The 27,658-nt window shown below is 42.0% G+C and overlaps 1 protein-coding gene across 1 annotated transcript; it reads right to left on the bottom strand.

The window, feature by feature from the left end:
• Positions 1-573: 573 nt before the first annotated feature.
• ADGRF5 (adhesion G protein-coupled receptor F5) lies at positions 574-27,071 on the bottom strand. Its single transcript, XM_010166668.1, has 20 exons — positions 26,967-27,071; positions 24,601-24,661; positions 23,259-23,429; positions 21,477-21,656; positions 19,482-19,609; positions 18,943-19,001; positions 18,131-18,273; positions 16,946-17,158; positions 15,435-15,665; positions 13,356-13,520; positions 13,002-13,220; positions 12,331-12,549; positions 10,993-11,145; positions 9,406-9,602; positions 8,029-8,208; positions 5,823-7,193; positions 4,827-4,868; positions 4,671-4,730; positions 1,834-1,918; positions 574-653 (listed from the first exon to the last, which is right to left on the bottom strand). Exons 1-20 carry the CDS (start codon positions 27,069-27,071, stop codon positions 574-576), a joined length of 4,062 nt encoding a protein of 1,353 aa, XP_010164970.1.
• Positions 27,072-27,658: the final 587 nt, after the last annotated feature.

The following is a 27,658-nucleotide window of genomic DNA, read 5'->3' on the forward strand; positions in this document are numbered from 1 at the left end:
CTAAGTCAAAAATGAAGATCTGAAATGGACCTTCTCAGTTGTGAATCTTTGGTTCCAGAAACTCTTAAATAGAAAGTGTAGAGCACTATACCCTATGGCCTTTTCAGACTTTAATACAAAAGCAGGAGAGAAGCTGTGAGGTACTTGTGTATCTATGCAGGCCTTTGGAGTCATTCAGAGAGTTGATAGCGGAAATACTAAAACCGCTGGACAACAGCTGTGTACAGCATTGCAATTCATGGCTCAGTACTGCATAGTGCTAAGCACCCTCTTAAATGCTGAGAATTCTTCACTCCTGATGTCTTTTCCAGCATTCGAAGGCCTTCAAATCCCTCCTTGTTTGAAACATCTTGTCATCTCTTCTGGGATTGGCAGTCCCTGTAAAATTCCACCTCTCAAAGCTTGGCTGCCTTACATGTTAACCAGAAATGATTATTCCAGAAGAATGCACCAAGGCACAGTCTAGTCAAAGTGAAGCAGTCCCCTTCTTGATGACCCACAGGTTCTTTTTGTATGTGGCTTGGAAAGGGCAGAGGTCCTTTCAGAGTTACATGATTCAGCATTTGCAGTGCCTCAGTTAAGCAAAGAATATGACTTGGAAGTGTTTTCAGAGGAAGAGGTGGATGGCTCTGAAGAAGATACTCTGTATTTTCCTGCAAAACAAAGCATACTGGTTAGACATAAGGACAGATAGCATGGGACATGTTGCCACTGCAAAGCAAGGACCGTTAGACCTGTCCTGATGACCTGGGTGGCTTTGACTTGGTCTGCAGCCCTGTTACTAGCTGGATTACAGCAATACCAGCAACCACAGAAGTCAATGTGTTTGGTGACACAGCCAGGATATGTCAGCTAAAACTGATGATCATGCCATAGAGTAGTAATTTACACAAATGGAGGTAGGTAGTGGTCTTCCTTGAGCGTGGGAATGCATCTAGAACACATGCTCTTGAGATGAATCCCAGCTGCCTCTCTTTTGTGACCGTGAGGCTCTAAACCAAGACCCAGGTGCACAGAGCCCAAGGGCAGAGTGTGGAAGACAGTGCTAACAATATGGGAGTTTCATGTGGCAGCACCATGGGAGGCAGTTGTGAGCAAGTCTCATTCTTGCAGTGGAAGGTTTCTGTATCACAGAATCATGTGAGCAAGTCTCATTCTTGTGGTGGGAGACTTATATATCTGGCTAGGGTAATCATGTAAACTTACTGTAGCACAGTCAGAGACCAACTTCTTGTTACATTATCTGACTAATAAACAGACTCTTAAAAAGCAGTTGCTTGCCTATATTAAACTCCTTCATATCCCACTTTGACTAAATGTCACCATCTTCTCTGAGCAATGGTTAGATGAGAAGATTGCACATTTAGGAATTAAATTACTCGTATTTTCAGAAATGCTTCTTGCAAAATAAAGTCATAACTGAAATGGTGACATCCATAAAATGATTACCAGAGAACTTTTGAAGAGCTACAACTCCAAGGTGGTGAAGAGTTCATGAACAGAAAATTAAATGAGGAGCACTGTGTTGTGATACCGTTAAGCTCAAAACAAAGCTCAGTTAGTGGGTTTTAGAACTGGTGAAACATGGCACCCTCCAATACTTGTTTTAGCATTAGACAATTATGCTGCTAGCATTATGCTGCAATCATGAGCAATTATGCTGATGATTCCGATGCCTTATTACAGTTCCTTTGTATTAGAAGATGAAGGACCATCAGTGGATGGATGAATAGACAAATACATTTGTAGATATTAGGATAGACAGACCCTAAGAGTGAGAACACAGGCAAAACCTTGCTTGTGCTTCATTTGGAGAGATCTGTTGTCACATACCTGTTTTTCCACATAAGTTGTTAAAGGTTCTTGAAAATGGATAGCTCATGGCAAGCATTGGTGTCACCAGGATCAGGGAGGATGACTGTCAGAGAGAAAATTGCATTTTGTCAAAAGCCTAGAACTTTATATGTAGCCATATTGGAGGCAGGGGGAAGAAAGGTTAAAATCACAGAATCACAGAATTGCCTAGATTGGAAAAGACTTTTAAGATCATCAAGTCAAATCATTAACCCAACACTGACAAGTCCTTGACTAACCCATGTCCCTCAGCACTATGTCTACACGACTCTTCAATCCCTCCAGGGATGGGGACTCCACCACTGCCCTGGGCAACCCCTTCCAATGCCTGAGAACCCTTTCAGGAAAGAAATTCTTCCTCACATCCCATCTCAACTGCCCTTGGTGCAACTTGAGGCCAATTCCTCTCATCCTGTCACTTGTTCCTTAGTTGAACAGATCCACCCCTTCCTCTCTACACCCTCCTGTTGGAGTTGGAGAGAGCCAGAAGGTCTCCCCTCAGCCTCCTTTTCTCCAGGCTAAACAACCCCAGTTCCCTCAGCCATGAACTCATAAGACATGCGCTCATAAAATAACAACAATAAAATATTGTTCAGTAGTACAAGCGGGGAATCCACAGGGGAACAAGTTAGGTGTTGTGAGGCATCAGATTCACCCATTTACATGTTTGTGATGGCAATGAAGGAGATCAACTTTAAAAGAAACTACAGGACACAATCAGTTTGTCTCTGACGTCTGGGGAACATGGCTTAGGCTCCAGAGTCGGTCACATCAGAGAGTACAGAGTTCTGGTCCCTTACCTGAGGGAGTGTATCCAGAAAAGCTAAGGTTTATATGCTTGGGGATGGTCGTTGAAGGCAAATAGCCTGAGGTAAACAGAAGCAAATTTAACTTGACACACTAGAGGGCATTAGAACACAACTCTCTACAGCCCAGGTGGGAAGGGAGAAACCTGCTGCTGCTGAAATGTGACTGACACTGCTGGATGTATCAGTCCAGGAGGGAATGAAGAAACTGACAATGTTTAATGACAGTTGTATCCGTTATTCCTGCCTTCCTTCCAGTTGCCCAGTAGCTTGTAGCAGCTGAGCTCTGTTTTACTGTTTTCAAACAGCAACTCAGCATTTTTTTCAGAGTGTTGCTCTCTGGAGCACAAACAGAAATGGAAGGAATTCCATTTAATAATAAGAAAACGTTGGGGGTTTTTTTATGCTGAGGGTGGCAGAACACCACAAGTTATTGTCCAAAGAGTTAGTGGATTCTCCAGCTTTAAAGATACTGAAAACCTGATGGGACAGTATCTCAAGCAACCTGTTGTAGTTTACCTTGCTTTGAGCAGTGGTTTTGGACTAGATTATCTCTGAAGGTTCTTTCCAACCTCAACTGTTCTATGATTCTGTGACATCTCTGTTCAGAAATGCGTTTCTGTCCTAATTGCATTCCACACCACTCATTTATCTGAGGCACTGTGCAAACTTTACTTTTTCTTTTAAAGATGGCAGTTGAACTGTGATGGTCCAGAGGAGGGTCACCAGGATGATCCGAGGGCTGCTATGAAGACAGGCTGAAAGAGTTGGGGCTGTTCAGCCTGGAGAAGAGAAGGCTCTGGGGAGATCTTCTAGCGACCTTCCAGTACCTGAAGGGGGCCTACAAGAAAGCTGGGGGAGGACTTTTCATAAGGGCAGTTAATGACAAAACTAGGGGAAATGGGTTTAAGCTGAAAGAGGGGAGGTTTAGATGAGATATTAGGAAGAAGTTCTTCACTGTGAGGGTGGTGAGACACTGGAACAGGTTGCCCAAGGAAGCTGTGGCTGCTCCTCCCTGGAAGTGTTGAAGGCCAGGTTGGATGAGGCTTTGAGCAACCTGGTCTAGTGGAAGGTGTCCCTGCTGATGGCAGGGGGGGTGGAACTAGATGATCTTTAAGGTCCCTTCCAATCCAAACCATTCTATGGTTCTATGATTCTATGAACAGTTTTTCCCCTTTAATAGGAATGCCTGTCCTCAGCAGAGGCATTTCCAGACACCCATTCAAGATGTGCTTCAATACAGGGATGGGTGCAAGAGTCACTGGCCCAGAGGAAGTCTCTGCAGAAGGAAGATAAGCCTTCCAGGATCTTCCTTAAGGATACAGTCCCTGTTTGCAACATTATTTTTTTTTTATTTTTTTTTAAGACACTGAATGTTTTGGATTAAATTCAGGGATTTGCTGGGCATGACACCCAAGTCATATTCTCCTCTTCTAGGAGTGTATCCAGGCCACTTGGTTCCAGAAACACATTCATTTATGTTCTGGTTTTTGCTCATTGAAATCTGAGTCTTTGCTGCACATAGACATAATTTTTGACAAAAGATTCATACTTTGTCCCATTTTCTGTTCCCAGGATAAAGTTCAGGCTTGTCACACTTGTTCACCTTGTCTCACAAGTTCAAGTTGCAATATCTCCATCCTTTTCTGCTCATAGCTGAAGGGCATCTTCCCCAAGAAGTTCCCTTTGCATTTCTCTTAGGTTGTGAATAAATAATGGTACCACAGAAATTTTCTGGTTTCTGACTTAAAGTTTCAGTTACATTTTCTGGTTTATTTCTTGTGGAATTTAGAGCAACTATCCACCAACCTCTTGCTCATTTTTTACCAATTATAGGTGAAATAGTGAACTTTGAAAAAGGGGGCATATTCGTATTTATGTTGTTAGTGTCTTCTCTTTCTCTGACTAGTTCTAATAACTAATTTAGAATATAAAGTGCATTTGACTTAAAAGACACTTGGAGAATGTCAGCAGTAACTCTGAAATACATTCTTAGGTCAAGGTTCTAACCTTTGTTTGCTGCGAACTCCATTTGGACGTTGAATTCCTCTTCAGCAGGGCTTCTTGTATCTATTTGTTAAAAAAAAAATAATCAGTAAATACAGTAATTATGTTCAAATTCCAACTGTATTTTCATATAACATAAGAAATAGTTTGAATTCTTACCTTCTTGTCCCAGAGAGTCCCAAACACCAAAATGAATAATCCCTAGGAGACAGATAATTACATGCAGTTTGATAATGCCAACCTTTTAATTGCAGTACTGCATAATTATCTCAAACATCATCCATGTTGACTATTTAAACTCTGAACTCTTTGATAGAGGGCATTTTTCCATCTGCATCTCACAAAATGATCTGCTGATTTGGCAGGAGTTCTCCAGTCCTGGCCTACTTAAACTGTGTGTATGTCTGGTCTACAAAAGTGCCACAGATGGTTTGCTATCAGTGAACATGATTGGAAGAAGGGACCTTTGTGTGTGGAACACATGCCCTGCTTATGCTCCCCAGGTAAGCTTGCAGGCTCACAATATAAAAGGCAAGTGAGTTTGGTCTGAAGCAAACAATTTTGAGGCTGTTTTAAAGAGGCAGAGTATACTTAACTATTGTATCCTTGAGAGATCCCATTGCATTGGGATCCTACTGGCCATCTAAATATATTGTAAAATTCATACTAACGAAAACTCTCAGTCATGTGTGTTTTGGTTGGTTCTTCTCTTTATTACTAGTACTACTTAGCTGTTCTTGGTGTCTTTCATGTTTTTATACTCCTCCATTACTTGAACCCACAAAAGCATAATATGATGCCTCCACATGCACTGTAAATGAGACCAGACATGCTGAAACTTGCCCACCTGAACATAATATGGCTATATTCCTGCTCTTCAGGAATTAAGTTCTTCCCAAAGTTACAGGCAAAGTTGGAAGTTATCTCTGTCAGCTTTATGTGTAAGACACATTTGTTAAGGCAGCTGAGAATATGAAATAATGCTGAATTCCTGGAATGGGTTTCTCAAAGAGCCCTTTGGGAATAAGATTGTGTAAGGCAACCCTGATCTTTCCCAAGCTGTTTTTATTCCCCCTCCAAGCACAGCACTGCAAGAGTGGCACTACATGTTAAGTGGTCTTAGAGGAAACAAAACCATACATATGTGTAACTCACCTGCAAAGTATTGAGCAGAGCAAAGAGGATGTGGAAAGCTCGATGGCTGTCTTTGATGACAGTGGCAAGGCCAAATCCCCAAGTGAGGCCTAACAGTGGTGTCAAGATGGCCACACTCTTGCCAATTTGAAACAAAGAGTTCCTCTCCTGCCTGTTTGACCTATCCCCAATAGTTGGCCTCAGTATTTTTATTATAACAACGGCGGTGATGAACAAATTCATGGCCACGATGATCAGGGCTGGTATGACAAAGGCCAAGAGAGCTTTGCTGTCCTTCCAGTTGAGCCAGCAGACATCCTTTCTGGTGTAACTGTTCCTTGGCAGTGTGACAGCGAGGGTGATGACTGCAATGACAAAGGGGCATCCATATCCCAGACAGAATGCCACTGCTTTCTGAGTGGTCTTGCTTGTGTTATGTAAGATGAAGACCAGTCTGTAGAAAAGAATGAGGCCCAGGCTGAGCATCCAGAAAAAGACACATAGGTAGAACAAATGAATGAAGAAGGTGGCCACGAAACAGATATTTCTGTTCTTCTGTTGGTTTTGGTCATTGATGGAGGCAGTGACAATGAACCAAATGTCAGCGATCAGGAGTGATGTGGCTATGTTGAGTATACAGATATGGCGCATATAGGAGGTTGTGTTGTTTGTCACGTATTTCCAGACTAAGAATTCAATTATAATGCAGGCCACCAAACTCAAGATTGAAATGGCCAAGCCAATGTAGGTAATATAATCTTCAAAGATTACGTGGGAGGATTTATCAGGTGACATCAAAATGGAGAATGATGTCAAGTGATTGCAGGAGCAAACGATATTACCTTCTACTTCTGTGGGTGTGCAACCACGAGTATCCCAGCCTCCTCTATGCTTGTTGAGTGTGAAGTTCCAAAAGACACACTGGGGCATCTTTAGAGATGAGTTTTCCTTTGCAAAAGTCATATTAATATCAAAACTCTGGCTTCTGTTGCTGCTCACAACTGTTGTTATCAGTAAGCCATTCACATACTCAGGCCCATTCCGGGGCAAAATATGTCCAAGTTTTGAGTACATCACACTGACAATGGTTGAATTTTGGGTTAGACTCTGAATTTCATTTTTGCCAATGAGCACATTAACTGTGAGGTTTTCTGTACTGCTGAAGTTCTTATTATAATCTGTGTCGTTATTTCCTGTGACGACTATACCTTGTAGATGAAGGGTCTTTGCAGAGACAGAAGGAATGGTGTTATTAACTGGTTGGAGGCGCAGGGAAAAATTTTCTACTGACTGCAGTAATGAAGAACTTTTGGGTACCATCTCTTTGTTCAGTTCTTCCCAAGCTTTACTTGTGGAATCAGGAACAATAAAGTCCACTACAGAGAGGAAATTCTGTAACAACAGAATAATACTGTTACTGAAATCCCATACAAATCAGTGTGGTTTCTGATGGTAATTTCTGCATGGTCCTAGAATTGCCTATTGAAAAAGCCCAGCATTTTCTTATTTTGCTCAATCCATGTGAAACCTTCAGTTGTTAACCCTCTGTATGCTCTGTTTTCAAGTTAAGGTTTCCAGAAGTAAAGCTGTGTGGCTTTTTTTTTTTTTTTTACATATTACTTAGTATTTTTATTTCTCCAGCCTTCTTTCCCTTCTTTCTCAACCTTTGTGCTGTCTTTGATTTCTCGCTCTGTCTCGTGTAATGTTCTCCACCTATAAAACATCAAGTCTCTTAGCACTTTTCTGCTCAGAAGAGCAGAACTTTTCCTCTGTACCTCACAATCAAAGTTTCCAAGTATTTCTAAGATTTGTTTTGCCGTTCATTTGTTGTAACTTCTAATTGATTTTCTTTGTTTGATCCCTATCCTTATTCCAACTCTTTTTTCTATTTCTGCTTCTAGTCATAGAATTATAGAATCACAGAATCGTTTTGACCTTTAAAGATCATCTAGTCCAACCCACCCTGCCATGGACAGGGATAGCCAACCTGACCTTCAACAATTCCAATGACAGGGCATCCACACTTCTCTTGGCAACCTGTTCCAGTGCCTCACCACCCTCATCATAAATAATTTATTGTGTCTTTACTGTCATTTCATCTTGTTCCCTTGATACTTTCCTGTTCCTAACCCTAACTAACTGGGAATTTTTTTCAGGAAGAATGTAATCCTTTGTGACAAATGGGGACAAAAGGCATGATAAGTATAGGTAAGACTTAACACCTTACTTGAATAGTGTGTTCCTCTGCTTCTGCTGGGATATAGGAGACCATATCCAGGATGGTAACAATAGCGCCTGTGTTTGCAGGAGAATTGTTTATTGTGCTTTGATCCTTTCCTGTCTCTTTGTTAAGCTCTTCAAGGTATTTAGGTAGGTTTGCTTTTGCTTCAGGACTGTTAACCAAGGACTGGAACAGAAGATAACAGTACATCAAATGTGTGCAATTTGCCTGGAGTTTGATCCTCCTTCATAACAGCTACCCCTATGCTAGCAAAATAAACAGAGCCAGGGTCATTCTAGACATGCTGATAGTGTTCAACTCTCTGACCTTCCAGAACAAGGTATCTTAACCCCCTCTTGAGAGCAGTGTCTTGTCTGTGGTAACTCACAGACTGCTACTGGAAATTTGAGGGGAGAAAATAGATGACCTGGGCCCCAACCATATGAAGGAGCAGTCTAGCAAGTTCAGAAAACACATAATTGAGGAGTTGTACCTCTGCCTGGGACCTTGCTGTGCCTAATTAACTAAAATAAACATAGTCAATATTTGATGAAAGAAAGATAATTGTTCTCATCTAACTTCACTAAGAGAAGGGTGACTCTGGATGGTTGGCCGAAGTGAAAAGCACCATGATAGGATACCTAGGCTGAAAACCAAGGTCCAGCACCTATCTGTGAAGTGTAGTGGCTGAAGGGGAATGATAAACAGGATCTAGGTCTAAGGTTGGGCAGTGGCCCAGAGCTGTCCCTACTGCATCGTTTTCAGAGTACTCTGCAGCATGCTTTGGGCTTGTGCCAACTGATGTTCACCAAGGCAATGCCTGAGCATGGTTCAGGGAACACCCCAGGCCAGCAACTGCTCCTGTTGAATGTGATGAATTAAGGTCACCTTGTCTGGAGGAGGGAGTGTTCGTGTGTATGGAAGTTAGCCATGCAGTGCCACATGCCATCTGGGCCATATGACAAGGGGACCTGGCCTTTCTCACTGACTTGTGTAGATATAGTCAATCAATTTCTACATCTTTTAAAAGACAGTTTTAATTAAATATTTGATTTTTTTAATGCTTCATGTATTTTCACTTAATTGCCTAGATTGGAAAAGACCTTTAATATCATCGAGTCTAATCATAAACCCAAAACTGACAAGTCCCCAACCAAACCATGTCACTTAGCACTATGTCTACATGACTCTTCAATCCCTCCAGGGATGGGGACTCCACCACTGCCCCGGACAAGCCCTTGCAATGCCTGGGAACCCTTTCAGGAAAGAAATTCTTTATTTTAGACTAAGTCAAGAAAAAAACACTCAACAAAAATTTTTGCTCTCTCCTACCCGCCCCCCACCCTGCTCCACCCCAACCTCTAGAAAACTCATAAAGGTTACCTCAGCATTAGTCAGCAAGTTGCTTATTGGTGCAGACAGGCAGTCATTCCTTTCAACCTTCCATGATTTGTTGGAGCACTTGTAAGTTTTATTGCCTCGGGTAAAGCCATCTGTATTATTTAACTCACGACATGGCTTTATTAATATGGACCCTTCTCTTCCAATGCCCAAGCTGTCTGAGCAGGAAACTTCTTTATCTGTATTGAGACAAAGACATACAAATAGAAAACTGAGAAGCAGGGAAATTAATAATCTATCCTCATCAAACCTGTGACCTCCTGAAATTCAGAGGTCTTAAAATTAGTTAGGATTTCAGCTTGCTCTGTTCAGTAATTATGATGTTTCAGGGTGTATAAGTCTTGCATTCTTAATTTTTTGGAACAGTGAAATTAAAAAAGAACTTGAAGAAAGTCCCTTGTTTTTGAGTACTGAATCAAATCAATAAACCAATATCCAAAGTTTTAGGATTTGTCTAGTAGATTACAGAGTTAGATAGGGGTAGAGTGGGATTATATTGGCCACTATGTGAACAATAATTCACACAGTGTTTATTCTGCTGAGGAACTCAGTGCTGCTGTAGCACTAATAGGAAATTCATTAAGGCCTTGATAAGACCTCAACACCTTTTTCATGAATGTGAGTCTTGCTAATTGGCTTTAATTTGGTTAGACATATCAGTAAGCATCTGCTCATTAAAGTAAATGAAGTGTCTGGATATTTATTGCCTAAAAGAGTGAAATCTGGCCAGATACAGTGATTCAATAGTAGGCACCACTACTGTAGAAAAAAACTAAATTTCTGCATTATGAGGATGTCCAGTATCTTTCTTTCCTTCTTTTCTTCCTTCTTTTCTTCCTTCTTTTCTTCCTTCCTTCCTTCCTTCCTTCCTTTCTTTCTTTCTTTCTTTCTTTCTTTCTTTCTTTCTTTCTTTCTTTCTTTCTTTCTTTCTTTCTTTCTTTCTTTCTTTCTTTCTTTCTTTCTTTCTTTCTTTTTTAGAATAAGAAGCTGAAATGCCCAAACTAAACATTAAAACTGGATTGAGCATTGCTGAGTCCTAATTATCCAGTATTTCCTGCAAAGCTGCCTGGAAGTTGGATCTACCCAGGTCTCTGAGACATCTCATGGAGGTTGCCATTCTTGTGTTTAAAGTGGATATGCTCTCCCACAAGCTGACCTCCTGAGCTAGATGACTTCTTCCTGAGACACCACAATCTGCTGTTGTTGCTAACTTGTTGGTGCAAGCTGAGAGCTGCATAACCATGTTTCAACACAGGAGATGAAGCTCGGTGGCTCAGGCTACACCAGAAGGAAGCAGGGGCAGAAGATGACTGAACTATAACTTCTTGGGAACTTATTGCGGCCACTGTCAAACGCAGTGAAGACAAAACATCTTGTTTATTTTTTAAAATTATGGCAAAGCTGATATTTTCCTCTGTATTGTGAAATTTCCCATCAAAAAAGGAGACAAAAATTCTTGGCTATCTCCGCTCCTGTTAGGTGTCACCAGTGTTAAATTTGTGGAATCTGATTTAACAAAGATACTGAGATTTCCTATTTAACAGGTTTAAACAGTAACTTTTTTCTTACCAGGGATCAGATGCAGTCTTATACTTTCACTGCTGACTTTCTGTCCAATGCGGTTAATAAACTTGCAATATGCCCTGATCTCTTTCTCTTTGCAGTGTTCTGTTTCTGTGTAGTTGTATATGTAGCAAAAAAAATTTCCTTTTTTCTTTTTCCCTGTGTGGAAAGATTAAGATATGTTAATATAGATTTGGGATCAATTGGTGAACAGATAGCAGAAAGCTTCTGCAAACTTTATTTCCTGTGGGTCTCAAAGAAAATAAATTCCTTTGTGGAAAAACTTCCTTCTGAATGCTGATCTCTGTCTCTTATTCCCTGCTTTATAAATCTCCTGACAGCTGCTCTGTACCTTTTCAGTTACTGATGTATGAACAAATCCTGCTCAAACCTTCTCTTACTGTGCAGGAATCCAAATCTGCTTTAAAAAAACATTGTGGAGAACGTTCTTCCTGCTTCTGCTTCTACCACAGGTGTTTCATTTAGGCTAGGATACTTATCTACTGTGCTTATAAGGTTCTTTTGGACTCATGATCTGTACCACCCCCCCATTGCTTTTCAGTTTGCCTGTGCCTGAGGGTCCCTGACTGCAGTCTCTTCCAAGAAGATCTTGGCATTTGTCTTAGCAACCAAAGGACCCCTCAGCCTCCACCTGCCTTACACTTCAGCCTGTTGTTTTTCCACTCCTTCATGTTTTCTGAGTTAGTTTAGGTTGGTCTTCTTTGCTTTTTAAAATTAACTGTTTTGTAACCCACTTGAGAGCTTCTAGCATATAAAAACATGCCAGGGAAACTGCAGAACTGCCCTAAATTTGAAGACATAGAAATTTAGGCTTTTGTGCTGTTCAAAATGTTGCCTGTATCCTTGAAAAAAAAAAAAAAAAAAAAAGAATAGTTCTTTGAATTGCATTCTTAATGTTATTCTCCATTTTTCATGAATTAGTAGATCTTTTTGTTAAGTAATTGTTCCTTGATACTCAGTTCAAAAAGTGGGAGAGTGGAAGATAAAAGTTCAACAATTTCTAATCTGAACAATGAAGAGGATGCTCACTTCTCACTGCCTGGCAAAGCAAACCAAACATTGAATTTATGTATCACGTATTTAACACGACAACAGTGACTTCAATTCCTCTTCTATTAATGTCAGCCATGCTCCCCAGGCATGGCAGCCATCCTAAAAAAAGTTCATTTTCCTTTTTTTACCCTCTCAGGAGTACTTGTGGGTTGTCATAATAGCAGTAAGTATGAATCAGTTACACAGACCTAACTGAAAACAAAAGAGAACCAGGGCCTGGGTTGTGACACATACTGCAGGTAGTGATTCTGTGAGTTGATTGTTTCTTACCAACGTGAAATTCATTTTGTTGAACCATGAACGTGACGGTGTAATCTTCCATGGTGTTAGCACTTATGCAGCACTCAAGGGTTTGTTGCACTTTGCACTGTATAGATGCTCTAATGGGGTCTATCAGGATGTTCTGCTTCAGAGGCAAGGAAGCAACTTCGATTGTAACGTTGGCAGAACTCTCCAAGTGCTTCTGGGAGAATGTACAGATATAAGTGCCTGAAAGAAGTGACACAAAAACCATGTCTTTGTCAACAGAAGTGCTCCTCAGCTTTTGCACGGTCATGAGTCCTAATATGGAAAAGTACAGTGTTGTTGGCAGCACCATTGCCCAAGGAAGTAGGTTGCCCAAGGAAGTTGTGGATGCCCCCTCCCTGGAAGTTTTGAAGGCCAGGCTGGATGAGGCTTTGAGCAACGTGGTCTAGTGGAAGGTGTCCCTGCTGATGGCAGGGGGGTTGGAACTAGATGATCTTTAAGGTTCCTTCCAATCCTAACCATTCTATGATTCTATGATCATGTCTTGCTGTCCTCCAGCAGTTATAATTGTAACTTTTTTAAAAAACTTATTTACTGTGTCTAGGCTTCACAGTGATTGCAGGGCTAGGGGTGCTGGAAATGCTCCGGCACGGAGATTTCATTGCCTTTGTAGCCAGTACAAACTGTTTACTCACCACTCCAGTCCTGTGTGGCAGTCTTCACCGTGAGCACAGACGTGGCTGGAAATCTGCTATTTTTGATGCAAGTACCGCAGTCTATGGTTTTTGTGTTATTTCCAGACTGGATTTTCCAACTGATACGGTCATAATTGCTCACATCACTTTCACACGTCAGATTGAAAGCATATCCCTCAGAAACTGATGAGTTCGTGCTCGACAATATTGTAACATGGGCTGAGGCAACACAAAATAAATGTCATATTATTGAGAGTCACTTGTTATAACCATTTGCTTGTAAATGACGTGTGCCACAGAGGCCACCTACATGTTAAAGAGCTGATGGTCTGTTCCATGCTACCTGACTCTTACCTGCCCGGAGATAGGTCACTCTGATGTTTTCACTGCTTCTGGCACCGTGTCCAGTCTGAAGCTCACATGTATATGTTGTCACTGTACCTGACTTCTCAGGTGGACATAGTGATTCATTGATGTTGAGCTTGTATTCAGTGCAGTTTTCACTGAAGCTAGAGACTCCTAGAGAGAAATAAACATTACTTGAAGAGCTATGGATATCCAAAAACACCTGGGCTCTAGAAATCCTAAGCAATCGCTCTAGCTAAGGAAAACCTTGTGGGTTTGTATGTAACCTTCAACAGCACAGCACTTTTATTTCATCATTGCTGAAGTTCATTCATTTATTTTACTCTGACGACACTCACGGTAGTCTTCCAAAGGCCTGAAGATGACTCTCAGAACAGTGCTGGGCACCTGTTACCAAAACCAGTCTAACTCAGAGCAACAACATTGCTTGGATACCTCAGGGTAAGCCAAAATGAAAAATATTCTGGTTTAGCCTAACGTCTTTATCTGCAATATTTAAGATGAGTAAGATAAATAAAACAGGAGTAAATACTGCAGATTTTAGTGTCATCTTCTGCAATAAACATTTGGAGGTACTTGACAGTCATTCAACTCTAAATCTGAAGAGTGCTGGTTTAGCTATTGAGGAAAATCCCACTAAAGATGTCCCATGCTGCAGCTGAAAGTGCTTCTGGCATGAGAGCAGAATTCCCAGGGGGAAAGCCTGGCTACAGGGAATCAAGGACAAAACAGCTCATTTCAGTAGGCCAGGTTCACCCCCTTCTCTACAAGCAGTACCTATTCTCTGTGGAAATGACTGTGCACATGAGCTTTGAAGGTTTTCCTTCATTTTGCTGTCCTGCTTTCTGCTAAATTTCATTTATAACAAACAGTTAGCAATAAACAGTTAATCTATGCCCATAAAATATTAAGAGGACAATAGGCTGTTTATGACTATGGTTCATACACATTTATGAGAGTTTCTATTGATGTTATTTTGTAACTCCCTGTAACACATTTACTTGGCGCTTCATTAATTCTTTATATTCATATTACAAGTAAAGCCTTGTGGGATGCAACTGACTCAACTAGCATTTGATGTATCAAAACTACAGGTGGAGAGCGAAACTGTGCACTCAGTATTTAGGTACGCTGCAGGATATAAAGCTACTAGAGAATGTCCAGAGGAGGCCACAAAATTGGTGAAGGGCTTAGAGGGGAAGCTGTATGAGGAGAGGCTGAAGTTGCTTGGATTGTTCAGCCTGGAGAAGAGGAGACTGAGAGGAAATCTCATCGCAGTCTAGAACTTCCTCCCAAAGGGAAGAGGAGGGGCAGGTGCTGATCTCTCCTCTCTGGTGACCAATGATAAGACCAGAGGAAATGTCAGGAAGATGTGCCAGGGGAGGTTTAGGTTGGACATTAGGAAAAGGTTCTTGAGGCAGAGGGTGGTGGAGCACTGGAACAGGCTCCCCAGGGAGGTGGTCATGGCACCAAGCCTGAAAATACTCCAGAAGCATTTTGCCAAGGTCCTCAGACACATGTTCTGAATGTTGGGATTGTCCTATGCTAGGGCAAGAGTTGGACCTGATGGCCCTTGTGGATCCCTTCTAACTCACAACATTTTATGAATCTATGAATCTATGTTTCAAAGTCTACCACCTGCTACTCTTGGGTCCCAAATCTTGGTATGTGGTACACAGAAGCTTTTCATACCCCAAGGATTATTCTGGAGATAGTAGTAGAGACTGATGCACTCACCCTTGCTTTCAAAATTAGAGAATGAAGAAATAAGCTTTTTGGAAAAAGTCAGTATGATACCAGTCCAGGCAGCTGTTTCCATCCAGGATGGCACAGTTTTAAGCATCAGTGTCTGCACAGTGCATGGAAATGCCCAGAATACCACTGGCACCTTGCTGTGTCTGTACCATGCTGTCTATCCATTGTCCTTCCCCCCACCCCACCCCCCACACCTTTGGAGCATACCCTGTATTCATCCTAGGACTTAGCCTTTGGGGTAGCCAATAAGGAGGAGATCTTTGAAGAATGAAGAAACCTAGCAGGTGAAAGACAATCTTCCCTTAATCTTACCTGCAATATTGATTGCTCCATTTACTTTCCAGTTACCAGCCAGTGATGGCAAGTGTGTCTGGATACAACAGGACAGCAGAGGGCTGTTTGTCTGCATTTCAGGACTGTTGCATGTAACATCGATGTCGTTCAAGTTTGGAGTGATGTATAGTGGAGAGACTGCTATAGTTTTTGTGGCCTTGTATACAATCAGAAACGGATTGCTATTTGTGAAAGCGCACGTGTAGTTACCTGCAAAGCAGAGGCAACATCTTAGCATTGCAAACACTGTTTTTTGCTGTTTTTTCCTCTACATTTGGATTTAGGAGCTACTTCCACATGTAGTTTCCACATCTCCCTGCTGTGCAGCGGCTCTGCTACTTGCTAATCAAAATGTACCCTCAGGTCACTTGCAGTATGCTTTCTGCAGGCTCCTGGTGCCAAATGTACCCTTATATTTCCAACACTTGGGAACTGAAATACTTAAAATCTGTCTGAGTTGATGTTTTTGGGATACGTATGTTGCCCACAGTCCATGTGGCAGCCACTTGTCATGCTAAGAATGTTGACTGACTATGTAAAAGGTTCCTACACAGAATAAGTGGGAGAGAGTTGCCCAGGGTGGACTCCACAAGAGCTGTCACCCGCAGTGTAGGCACATCCGCTGCTCAGAAGGTATTGTCAAAAAGAGCAGAGTGTTTATCTACCACTTTCTCAGGCACTTGTCCCCTGGATGCAGCTGGGCTTCCTTTTGAAATCTGCAATCAGAACTCTAAACTTCCATCATACTTTAGGTACGTAGGTTGCCCTTCACCGTTGGGATAGCCAGGTGAGTAGACCACTTACATAGGAGTGGAGACACCAAGGTTCAAGGCAAGGCATCTTTAGCCCACAGAAGTGAAGAGCCACGACTCCTGCCTCCCTTATGTGTGCCCAAATACCTGGTCATAGCCTACCCTTTTTGAGGTTGAATGTAAACTTCATGGTCCAAAGAGAAGGACTGAGTGGGAGCTCGAATCAAAGCTCTGATAATACATGATAACTCCCCTGAAAGCTCCTCCTAGCAAAATGCCACCGTTTTACCTGTTTCTGATTTTCAAAAATCCCCAAAACATGAACACACAAAAGACTGTAACTCCAAGCTCTGATTAGTTAGGTTATGTTTGCAAAGGGGGCAAGGGCCATCAAGGACAAATTCAACCACAGCCTCAAGTTACCACACCAAAAGGGTGGGAAGGCCTCACAGTCATGTAGTCACCACTGCCTCCTGTGATATGGCAGTGAAGCCTGGCACTGAGAATACCCAGGCCTGTATAGTCACTTCAGTCAGTTCACATCTTACTGGCAATGCCAGCCAGTATGTAGTTCATGAAAGAAAAATAAAAACCAAAACAAAACACTGGAAAACTATGAGGGACAGTATTTTTTGCATTTACTCTAGGAAAATGCTGTCACTGCATTCCTCTTTGTTTTTTATAGAACTAGCCACACTAGAGCTTTTCATCTACTGTTTTAGCAATAGAAAATCATACCAGAATTCTTCATGGTAATATTCTTAATTTTAAGAATCGACCTTGAGGTTCTCCTTGAAACTATTCTCTCCATTGAATACAGGAAGCTTGTTGAGATGATCTGGTCAAAGTGATACCACGTCAAATTCTCAGATGTTGAATTTATCTCACAAATCAATGTTACTGTATCTTCTTCAAAAATGTCTACAGGATTCACAGTGAATTTTGTCTGATCTGGGAAGACAAGGAGAAACATTCTGCGTTACTGTCATTTCAGCTCACATCTCTATGGTGTCTTTCATCTCATAGGAATCCTATTTGCTTCACAACTAATATGCACTCAGCATCAGTTGCAGGACACTGCCTCTGATACAAAGCTATGCAATTGTCCTGCAACATATTCTTCTACTATCTTTGTTAACAAAGGTCCCAAAAGTTTTTACACAGAAAGTCAGAAATATTACCACCACCACTACTTTCTAAGTAGATAAACTGGGAGGAGAAGCAACCAGGTTAAAGTAATCCTCTGAGACAGACAGTCCAGCACTCAGTCTACTAAGAGTACAGCACCTCTGGGGCACTTGATCAGGCAACGGAATTGTGACACACTGTCCAGCAGCAGCATGGAAAATGTGCCAAGGAAGCCAAGGGGAACCTGTTCTCATGGAAACTGCAGGAGGTTTTTGTTTTGTTTGAAGAAGTGGGAAGTGCTTATTGTGAAACTATCACAATCTCCTTCAAAAATATCTACAGGACTCACAGTGAAGTTTGTCTCATCTGGGAAGACAAAGCAACATTCTGCATTATTGTCATTTCAGCTCATATCTATATGGTGTCTTTCATCTCTATATGGTCTGTTTCATGTCTATATGGTTGTCATCATCTAGCAACCTGATATGCTAAGAGCTGTCTCAGTTCTGGAGGTGAATTTAAGGGTATTTAATCTTTCTCCCATGAAGAGACTGGATCAGGGTTCAGTGGAATAGCTGGAAGGATTTGATTTTCCATGGGACCTACTGTGTGCATGGTCACCTCATGTAAATCCTAAGCTTTGGTGGCACCAGGATGAAATGAAACAGCCAGAGAGAGAAATGTTTTTTGAAGGTCCAGTACCAAATAATCAACAGTACAAGGCATCTGCATGATTCAGGCTAGAAATACTAAAGTAAATGTTGAGAGAAAATACAGAGAGAGCTTTAAACTTACTAGTTATTTCTGCTGTGAAGGTAGATTGGTTTAGCTGGTACTCTTCATCTAGAAATTGTGGTACAATTTTGTGGGAATTTGCTATCTGATCCATGCTTGCTGTTCCTGCTTTTACTTCATAGTTCACAAAAACACTTCCAGAACTAAATAGATACAAGAAGGAGAGAAGCACCAGAATTAAATATTCTTGCATATTAGTGGTTTTCTATGTTGTGGTGACCCATCTTGCACGGCTAGGAAGGCTTCACAGGGCTCACCTGTGAAGGCTCCTGTTGTGACTCAAGACTTCCTCTGGTATACAAGAAAGTTGTGCTACAGCTCTTCCCAAAGTAAGAACATCTTTCTGTGACATCTCCTTCACCTGCTGTCTATTTCTAGTAAGCTTCTCTTAGAAAACCTAAAATGTAGCTGCATTTAAATATGTGTGGACTTAAGTAATGTCTCTCTCATCCAGATCCTGATCCAGGGTCAATATACTAGTTCATCTTCCTGATGACCTAGGAAACTATGTTAGGTTTACTTGCATCCTTTTCCCCTTTTGGGTGGAATTCAGACTTTCCCACAAAAGGCTTTGATCCAGATGGAGAAGGATTGTGTTTCTTGCACTTTTACACAGCAGTGAATTTTCCCCACAATCCTATTTCCATGCTAATAGTCGGGCTTTCCTCTGCAGCTCTTACACTGCTATTCAGTATGTATACACTGGGCGTGGGTTCCAGTCAGAGTGAAAGTAGTCTTTGCTGACTGGTGTCTCCTTGAGAATGGACAGAAAAATTGGTGTCTTACAGGAAAAAATGAAATTCTTTACTTACCTGAAACCAGTTACTGTTGCTGATACAAAGCCTGGTAAACATCTGTAGCTAGCATTAAACTGCAAACAAAGACATATTACGTTACTTAAATCCTGTGTGTATTTTTCTAGTGTGCTTAAAAAAGGAAAATCTCCATTCAACATTGACATGAGTAAGGACATGTTGTATATCTGACAGAACAGGCCTGGTTCTCTCCCCATCGTCATAGGACAAATTTGTGTTGATTATTTAATTCTATGTGTATGTTCATGTGGATTTAAGCTGGGACTGATAATGTGATGATTTTTTTGTTCATGCTTGTGATGCAAAAGATTCCTAAATACTTCCCTGTTGGCCAGTACATTAAAATGAAGGGGAATATTGTCATTGCTTTTCAATGGAGATCAGCTTTAGCCCGCTTTGTAGCTACCACTGCTGCATTAATTCACAGCTCCCCACAGAGAGAGTGACAGTGCACCCTGTTTCCCAGACATTTAGGTTAAATACCGTATTTCTTAGAGGGCTTTCCACATTCAGAGATAGAAATCTAGAGTCTTTACCGCTTTTTCAAGGTCATCTTTGTATTTTTTGTATAATTCAGAAGAAGGATCATTGAGATCATCCCTAAAGTCTGTGTCGAGTCTGACTGACATTTTCATTACAATAGGATCTCCCATACCACATGAGTCTGTAAGGAAAAACATAGAAATGAATGTAAAAATAATCAAAAGCAATGTTTACAGGGTGATTTCTTATCTTTTTCTTCTAACTTAATCACAGAATCATAGATTCTTAGAATCATAGAATGGTTTGGGTTGGAAGGGACCTTAAAAATCACCCAGTCCAGCCCCCCTGCCGTGGGCAGGGACAGCCAACCTGACCTTGAACACTTCCAGTGATGGGATATCGACAATGCCTCTGGGCAACTGCTTCCAGTGTCTCACCACCCTCATCATAAATCATTTCTTCCTTATGTCCAATCTAAATCTCCCTTCTTTCAGTTTAAAATTGTTGCCCCTTGTCCTGTCACTACAGGCTCTGCTAAAAAGTCTGTCTTTGTCTTTCTTATAAGCCCCCTTTAAGTATTGAAAGGCTGCTAGAAGGTCTCCCCAGAGCCTTCTCTTCTCCAGGCTGAACAGCCCCAACTCTCTCAGCCTGTCCTCATAGGAGAGGTGCTTCAGCCCTCGGATCATCCTCGTGGCCTCCTCTGGACTCGCTCCATGTCCTTCTTGCATTGGGGAGGTGAAGAATGGACACAGTACTGCAGGTGGGTTCTCACCAGAACAGAGTGGCAGAATCACCTCCCTGAGTGTCATAGTGCTCAAGAGAAGAGAATGAACAAAAAACCCCCAGCATGTACCATTTTCTTGTTTTTATTTCATGACTCTCATGATAAGATGCCCATGAGTTTTTAGGAACTTGACTGATGACTGGACAGTTAGTCTTGGTAGCACTGGGGAGGAGAACTACCTGTTGTCTCTGCAATCCAAGAAAAAGCCCCATGAGGCTCTGCCTCTGATTTGTGATGGAGCAACATGCAGAGATACCAGAGGCCGCCCTGGAGCTGGAAGCAGTTTGGTGCCATCAGCATGTCTGTCCTAATCAGCTCTGCTGAGAGGCAATGCTTTTATCATAGAGCAACCCCACATCAATACTACTATAGTATTTCCAGGACTAGAGTTAGTGTCTCTTCCATTTGGAAGTCACACACCTCTCAGAAGTCCAGAGCCCTGGGTACAATGTGTCTCCAAGGCATGGTATTGACAGGTCCTTAAATGGGCCCAGCTTAGAAAATTCCAGTATCTCTCTAAGCATTTTATATTCTTTTGTGCCCATTGATTGGTCTTCACCCAGAATATTACCCAAGTCATTGAGGATTTTTCCATTCATTTCAGGGCCCCTGAAGGGGCTACGGAAGACTGGGGAGGGACTTTGGCCAAGGGCAGGTACAGATAGAACAAGGGGTAATGGCTTTAAACTGGAAGAGGGGAGATTTAGATGAGATATTAGGAAGAAATTATTTCCTGTGAGGGTGGTGAGACAGTGGAACAGGTTGCCCAGAGAAGTTGTGGATGCTCCTCCTTGGAAGTGTTCAAGGCCAGGTTGGATGAGGCTTTGAGCAACCTGGTCTAGTGGAAGGGGTCCCTGGTCATGGTGGCGGGGGGTTGGAACTGGATGATCTTTAAGGTCCTTTCCAACCCAAACCATCCTATGATTCTATGACACACTTTGGTCACATTTCTAAGTTTCTCTGTTGAAAACCTGATGAAATGAAACTTTTTTTGTTTAGCAGAAACTAAACTGAAAGACCCCAAAAGGCATGTGAATGATTCCAGAAGCTAGGACTCCAGTATGAAACTAAATATCTGCAAGTACTGGACCCATATCATAAAGAAAAGAGCTCTAGATCATCTCTACAGACTTTCCACATTCATAGGTAATACGGTAGCCAGCTGAGTCCTGACGTTTTGCTTTATCACACTTTTAACACAATTCCATCTTCTGACCAGTACATGAGTTGTGCAATGATGAAGTTCAGCGCTCTTTCTCCTTACCTTCAGTCTGAGGCTCACAGTAAGGCCCGTCAAAAGGCATTTTCTTCATGTAGCCACACGGCAGGTCAGGTGTTAGGCTGACAGAAGGGCAGGTTATCAAGTCACTGCACACCGCACTTGGCCAGGCATATCCATTTTCACAAGCACAACAGCTATTGTTCTCACCGCTGGGCAGGCAAACTAGGGTCAGACAGACAGAGAAATACTGTGAGAATGGTAAATGGGACATAACGTATTGCATGATATACATTTACTCTGCTGTATCTTTATGCCAGTCATCTTAACTAAATGTTGTCCTTCTTGTGAGTTCACTTGAATGATGCAAACATGATGATCTGAGGCCTTGCAAATTTTACTATACTAATGAGAAATGACTAACCAGAAACTGGAACCAGACTGGTACAGGGACAAGTCTGATCAATTACTTTTAAGTAATTGAATGGATATGTGAAGCCTGATATTAAAAAATTATCTGGCATATTGGCCAGGTTCCTATGTTAATTTTCAGATTGGATATTTCTGTGTTGCCTGGGCTGAAAGCAAATATATAGGTTTGTAAAGACAGCAAGAGCATGTAATGGTCATTCAAAGTCCTGGTGGCTAGTCAGGTGCTGTGTCATTCTTACTGTATCCTGACAAATGCTGCATGAGAGGAGGTGACATTATCACAATGTGCTTTAAAGACATACCTTCTCTCTCAATGGCTATAAACTGAAAGAGGGTAAGTTTAGATCAGATATTAGAAGAAATTATTTCCTGTGAGGGTGGTGAGACAGTGGAACAGGTTGGCCAGAGAGTTTGTGACTGCTCCTCCCTGGAAGTGTTTAAGGCCAGGCTGGATGAGGCTTTGAACAACCTGGTCTAGTGGAAGGGGTCCCTGCTGATGGCAGGGGGGGTGGGACTGTATGACCTTTAAGGTTCCTTCCAACCCAAACCATTATATGATTCTCTCTAAAAAACCCACAAACAAACAAACAAAAAAACCCCAGAAAAAAGTAAACCACTTTGCTGTAAGATTTTCTGCTCTTAATGTGTCATTGGCAAAGTAAGGTATTAACAAAGTGATTTTCACACATTGCACGTGACCCTGAAGGCCTTTAAAATTTGCCTGTTGTTTTGAGAACCGATGAACACTTCCTTTCACCGCTTTATGGGCCAGCGATAAGAAGGTAACAAATCTCCTCCTCTACTGTTGTAAACGCTTGATGTATTTGGATATCCTCTGGTGTATTGGTTACTTGGATGTGATGTTGCACAACCACAACTGATGTAATAAAACCTGTCTGATATCTTGCCCTCTAAGAATATGGTTAGTGAGTTCTATCAGGAAAAGACTGCGTCTCATGCAGCCTGACTCTGTCAGGATGAGAGTGAAGCCTCTTACAGTGATTTACGTTCCACATGCAAGTAGAGGGAAGGAAACAGTCTGATAACCACTGTCACAGCTTCCTGAAACTTGAAAGTAACTCAGACTGCTTGTTGTTCAAACTGGAGCAAAATCCTTTGGCTCAGGCTTCCTCTGGCTTTGTCCCTTCCTTTGGAAAAGAAAAGCATTCAGGGCTGTTGCTAATGCCAACATTATGTAAAGAGGAGTGGTGGGATGCAGATAACAAAACATGCTGTTGTGTGCTAGAGCTTCAGTCTTGTTGGGTATTTCAGTAGACAGCAGAGACAGATCAGTTTTACTGATTTCTAAGTGTGATATATGGTAAAACTGGGAGAGATCAAATACTGGCAAAAAAGCGTGATCCCCCACAATATAAAAATAAATGATCAACCCACCTGTTGTAATGTTGATGTCCGAAACTGTCATTTCTACATTTGAAATATTTGTGGAAACTGGAAGACTAAGGTTTTTGAAATACTCTTTGATTGGCTCCAGAAAAGATGAATCCCTAAAGCTTACTTCAACGTCAACGGTGTACTCCAGTGGGGGAAGGTCTAAAGTAAGCACTGAAAAAGAAATAGCATGAGACTGCAAAGCTGTGTGTGAGGATAAATCACAAATTGATGGCTTCCAGTTTGACTTTTGGGCTCAGCTGCTATTTAATGGTAGCTTAGTGTGACATTCTGCTTAGGAAATCTTGGTTCCTACTCAGCAGATATTCTGCAGGTATTTTATCTGCTGCTTGTCCAAAAAAAGCCAGATTTCTTTGGTCTCAGAGCTGATATAAATGGCATGATATATAAAGAGAAAAACTGTCTCATCCTTTCTCTCTGACTCAGCAAGTGGATGGGTTGTCAGCCATAGCCATCTTGTGACCACTGTCCTGCTAAGAGGTTCAGGGTTTTTTTCTACACCATGTATTTCATCTTGCACAGAAGCTGTGCTCATATATGTCAATCTCTGATCAGACAGAAGTTTCCACCCATTTTGTTTATGCCTTTACTCTGCACTGGCTTGGGCTGGGATAGAGTTAAATTTCCTCATAGTAGCTTGTATGGGACTTTGTTTTGGATTTGTGAAGGAAACAGTGTTGATAATACAACAGTGTTTCAGTTCTTGCTGAATAGTGCTTACACAGTGTCAGGGCTTTCTTTTTTTCCTGCTCTGTTCTCCCAGTGAGGAGGATGGGGGTGCATAAGAAACTGGAAGGGGACACAGCCAGGACAGCTGACCCCAACTGACCGATCCGACATCACACACCGTATGAGTTTGAGTGTGATGTCCATATTATATGTTGTAATGCTCAGCAATAAAAGCTGGGGGAAGAAGAAGGAAGGGGAGGACATTTGGTGTTAGGGCATTAGTCTTCCCAAGTAACCGTTAGGTGTGATAGAGCCCTGCTTTCCTGGAAATGGCTCTAAACACCTGTCTGACTCTGGGAAGTGGTGAATTAATTCCTTATTTTGCTTTGCTTGCACATGTGGCTTTTGCTTTGCAAATTAAACTGTCTTTATCCCAACCCAAGGGTTCTTTTACTTTTACCCTTCCAATTCTCTCCCCCATCCCACTGCAGGGCAGCGAGTAAGTGACCCTGCGGTGCTTAGCTTCTGGCTGGGGTTAAACCACAACTACGTCCCCCTTGATGATCTCATGACCTCAGGAGATGCTGTCCCCAATAGCAATTTCACTCTTGGCTCACTAGAAACCTGCTCTATTACCATACATTTGTGTACGTACTGTTTCGCTTCTGCCTTTGCATCTCTGACTGGAAGCTTTCTTCTCCTAGCACACTGTCAATCTGTGGGATAAAAGAGAGTGAAGCTCTGTGAAAAAACAATGTGAAGCTTTAGCTGCTGTTGTTAACATGAAAGAACTAGCAAAGAAAATACCAGCATAGATAAGTTTTTTCCCTCCACCAATCTTTGCCTCAGTCTTCCCCCCTTTTCCTCTTTAAACAGAATATTTGTATCTTCCAAACAGGAAAATATTACACACCAGCTGAAGGATGTACTGAGTTTGTAGGTGCCTCTTTGCATATCTCTGCAAGGTGATTGTCTCAGCTTAGCAGGAATTCTGTGCCTGAGCTGCAAATGGTCTATGGGGCTGCAGTGCTCTCAGTCTTGGGCTAGCCTTGCAAACTGCTTGGGAGACCTGGTCACTCAGCCTTTGAATCCAGAAAATGGACTCATATTACCCTTTGTGTTCTTTGCTTTGAACTCCCAGCTCTGCAGCAGCAAAGCCAACCTAAGTAGGAGTAGAAAGGGGATTGAAATATCTTGGCTCCAGCTCAGGCGTCAGGTCAGCTATTTTTTGGGCCATCAGCACACAGTTGACCAGGGCAATGGTGGCACAATTTCAGTATGACTGGGTTCACACAGGGTGCAGCCAAGTGAGATGCAGACCATCTTATTTTTTTTTAATCCTGCCCTAAAAATACATTGGCAACACAGTTAACAAGAAATGCTAAAGAACAAGCAAAGACGCAAGCAGGAAATTTGCAGCTTTGCCAGTTTCTTGAGTCCTACTGAAATCTTTATTTACAGAAAGGGTGAATAGCTTGGCAAGTCTTAAGTCATCTCTTTATATAAAGGAACCATCTGGTGCACGATTAGAGCTGGGCTTCGTATCACAGCTGCGCTGGCAGTGACGATCCCAAGGTGCGTTGGCACTTTTGCATTGCTAGGGATACTGCCTTTCACCTTAGAGGTTATCTATGAGAATCTCAGAAAGCCCAGTATGATCCACATCCTCCCCAGGTTTGGACTTAGTGGTTTTCTTTTTCAATTATTCTCCCAAACAACTACAGGGTATTGTTACATTGTTAAATACTTCATGTATTTTACACCATTAAATAGTGATTCAATTGCAGGGTATACCCTGGATCAATGATGCTAAAAAATAAGGTGTTACTCTTTTAATAATCTCTCATGTGCTAAAATAGAGACAGTTTGAAAAAAACAGATCAAACAAGATACTTGGTCACTCTTAAACATTTGCCAAAGGGTAGATGAGGCTGCTGGAACCAGCTATGTTTTGGTTTGCCAAGACAGGGGGTGGTAACAGAAATGGATTAGAGTTACAACCTTCCTCTTCATGGCTCCTTTCCTTTTTTCAACCTACTCAAGAAAGTACATTTTGTTCTGTTCAGTCCATCAGATCTAAGGTCATAGAATCCCAGAATTGCCTAGACTGGAAAAGGCCTTTGAGATCATCAAGTCCAATCAATAACCTCACACTGACAAGTCCCCGACTAACCCATGTCCCTCAGAAATATGTCTACACGACTCTTCAATCCCTCCAGGGATGGGGACTCCACCACTGCCCTGGGCAACCCCTTCCAATGCCTGAGAACCTTTTCAGCAAAGAAAATCTTCCTCACATCCAAGCTCAACTGCCCTTGGCACAACTTGAGGCCATTTCCTCTTGTTCTATCGCTGGTTACCTTGGAGAAGAGACCAACCCCCACCTCTCTACATCCTCCTTTCAGGTAGTTGTCGAGAGTGAGAAGGTCTCCCCTCAGCCTCCTTTTCTCAAGGTGCTAGGGGCCATATGGTTCTAGGGGCTGAACACAGATGAAGTGAAGTCTGAGTCCAAGTGCAACATCTAAACACAAGTCACACAGGAGTGGCATTTTGGTCATGTGTACTCATGTCCAGCCGTCAAGACAGTGGTGAGACTTTTGTCACCTACCTTAAAGCACCTCTGTGCCAGAGCTAGTGTTGTTGACATGTCGTTTTTAGGCAAGATTTACTTGGTTTCTCTCTCTCATAGGATGTGTGAATCCCACCCAGGAAAAGTGCCCATGTAACTTATGCTTAGACTCAGGGACAGCATTTAAATCCCTTGCAGGCTAACACAAGTACGAAACCAGAAGTTTTGCTGAGTTCCTTCTGAAGAGGTTTTAAGACTCAGAAGCAAGAAGAGCCCAGTTCCTGGATTTCTCCATCACTTTCACACACTGGGGAGATTCTGGCTTCAGTTTCCCCACTTGACCTTATACTGAGTTCCTGTAAGATTTTGTGGATGTAAAGGACACCTATAGCAGCTGGGTGCTACAAGCAGAGACCAAATAAAAACCAGTGGGGCTGGGAAAGGTTACTCACTACATATGGGATGAATGGCTCAGAGTTTGAGTCCTGTGATGCCTGGCAACATGCTGTGACCAGTAGAAATAGGCAGTGGAGACCTGCAGCAATTGGGGATGGCATTTTGTCCAGTGACTTTGCTGTACAGCCTGAAAAGAAAATGAAGTAAAAGGATCAGGGAATTTTCAGCTGACTCACACAGTAGGAAATACCAGCACACTCTACAAAAATAGTATGTTCAGACTTTTTCAGCACACTCTGCCTGTTCACTCCATCCAAGACAGAGTACGGAACAGAGTCTGTAATTATTCCTCTGCCACTGTCACCAGACTTTTTTCTTCTTTTTTTTTTTTTTTTTTTTTCAAGTTGGCTGTACCTACTCAAAATGAAAGGAGAAAGAAATTGCTTGGAGAAAACAAAGTCCTAAGCAGATTCCTAACAGGAACAAGTGAGGGGCTAGAAATTCATCTGCCATGAGAAAAGTTGATTTTGGATCTTCAAATATGCCCTACAGTGGTACTTGGCAAATTCCCAGCCAGAAGATGAGGGAATGGTTAGAAATGTTGCTGTGAGTGCCTGTCCTATTGCTACCAGCCATGTCCCACTCTGGAGAGGGCTGTGGTAACATCACAGGCTCCGCGAGAAATTTTTATATGTTTGATACTCCTTGTCTAACAAGGGAAACAATGGGAGTGTTCTGTCTCTTATGT

The sequence above is a fragment of the Antrostomus carolinensis genome, unplaced genomic scaffold (assembly GCF_000700745.2).
Source record: "Antrostomus carolinensis isolate BGI_N321 unplaced genomic scaffold, ASM70074v2 scaffold1914, whole genome shotgun sequence".
Taxonomy (NCBI): Eukaryota; Metazoa; Chordata; class Aves; order Caprimulgiformes; family Caprimulgidae; genus Antrostomus; species Antrostomus carolinensis.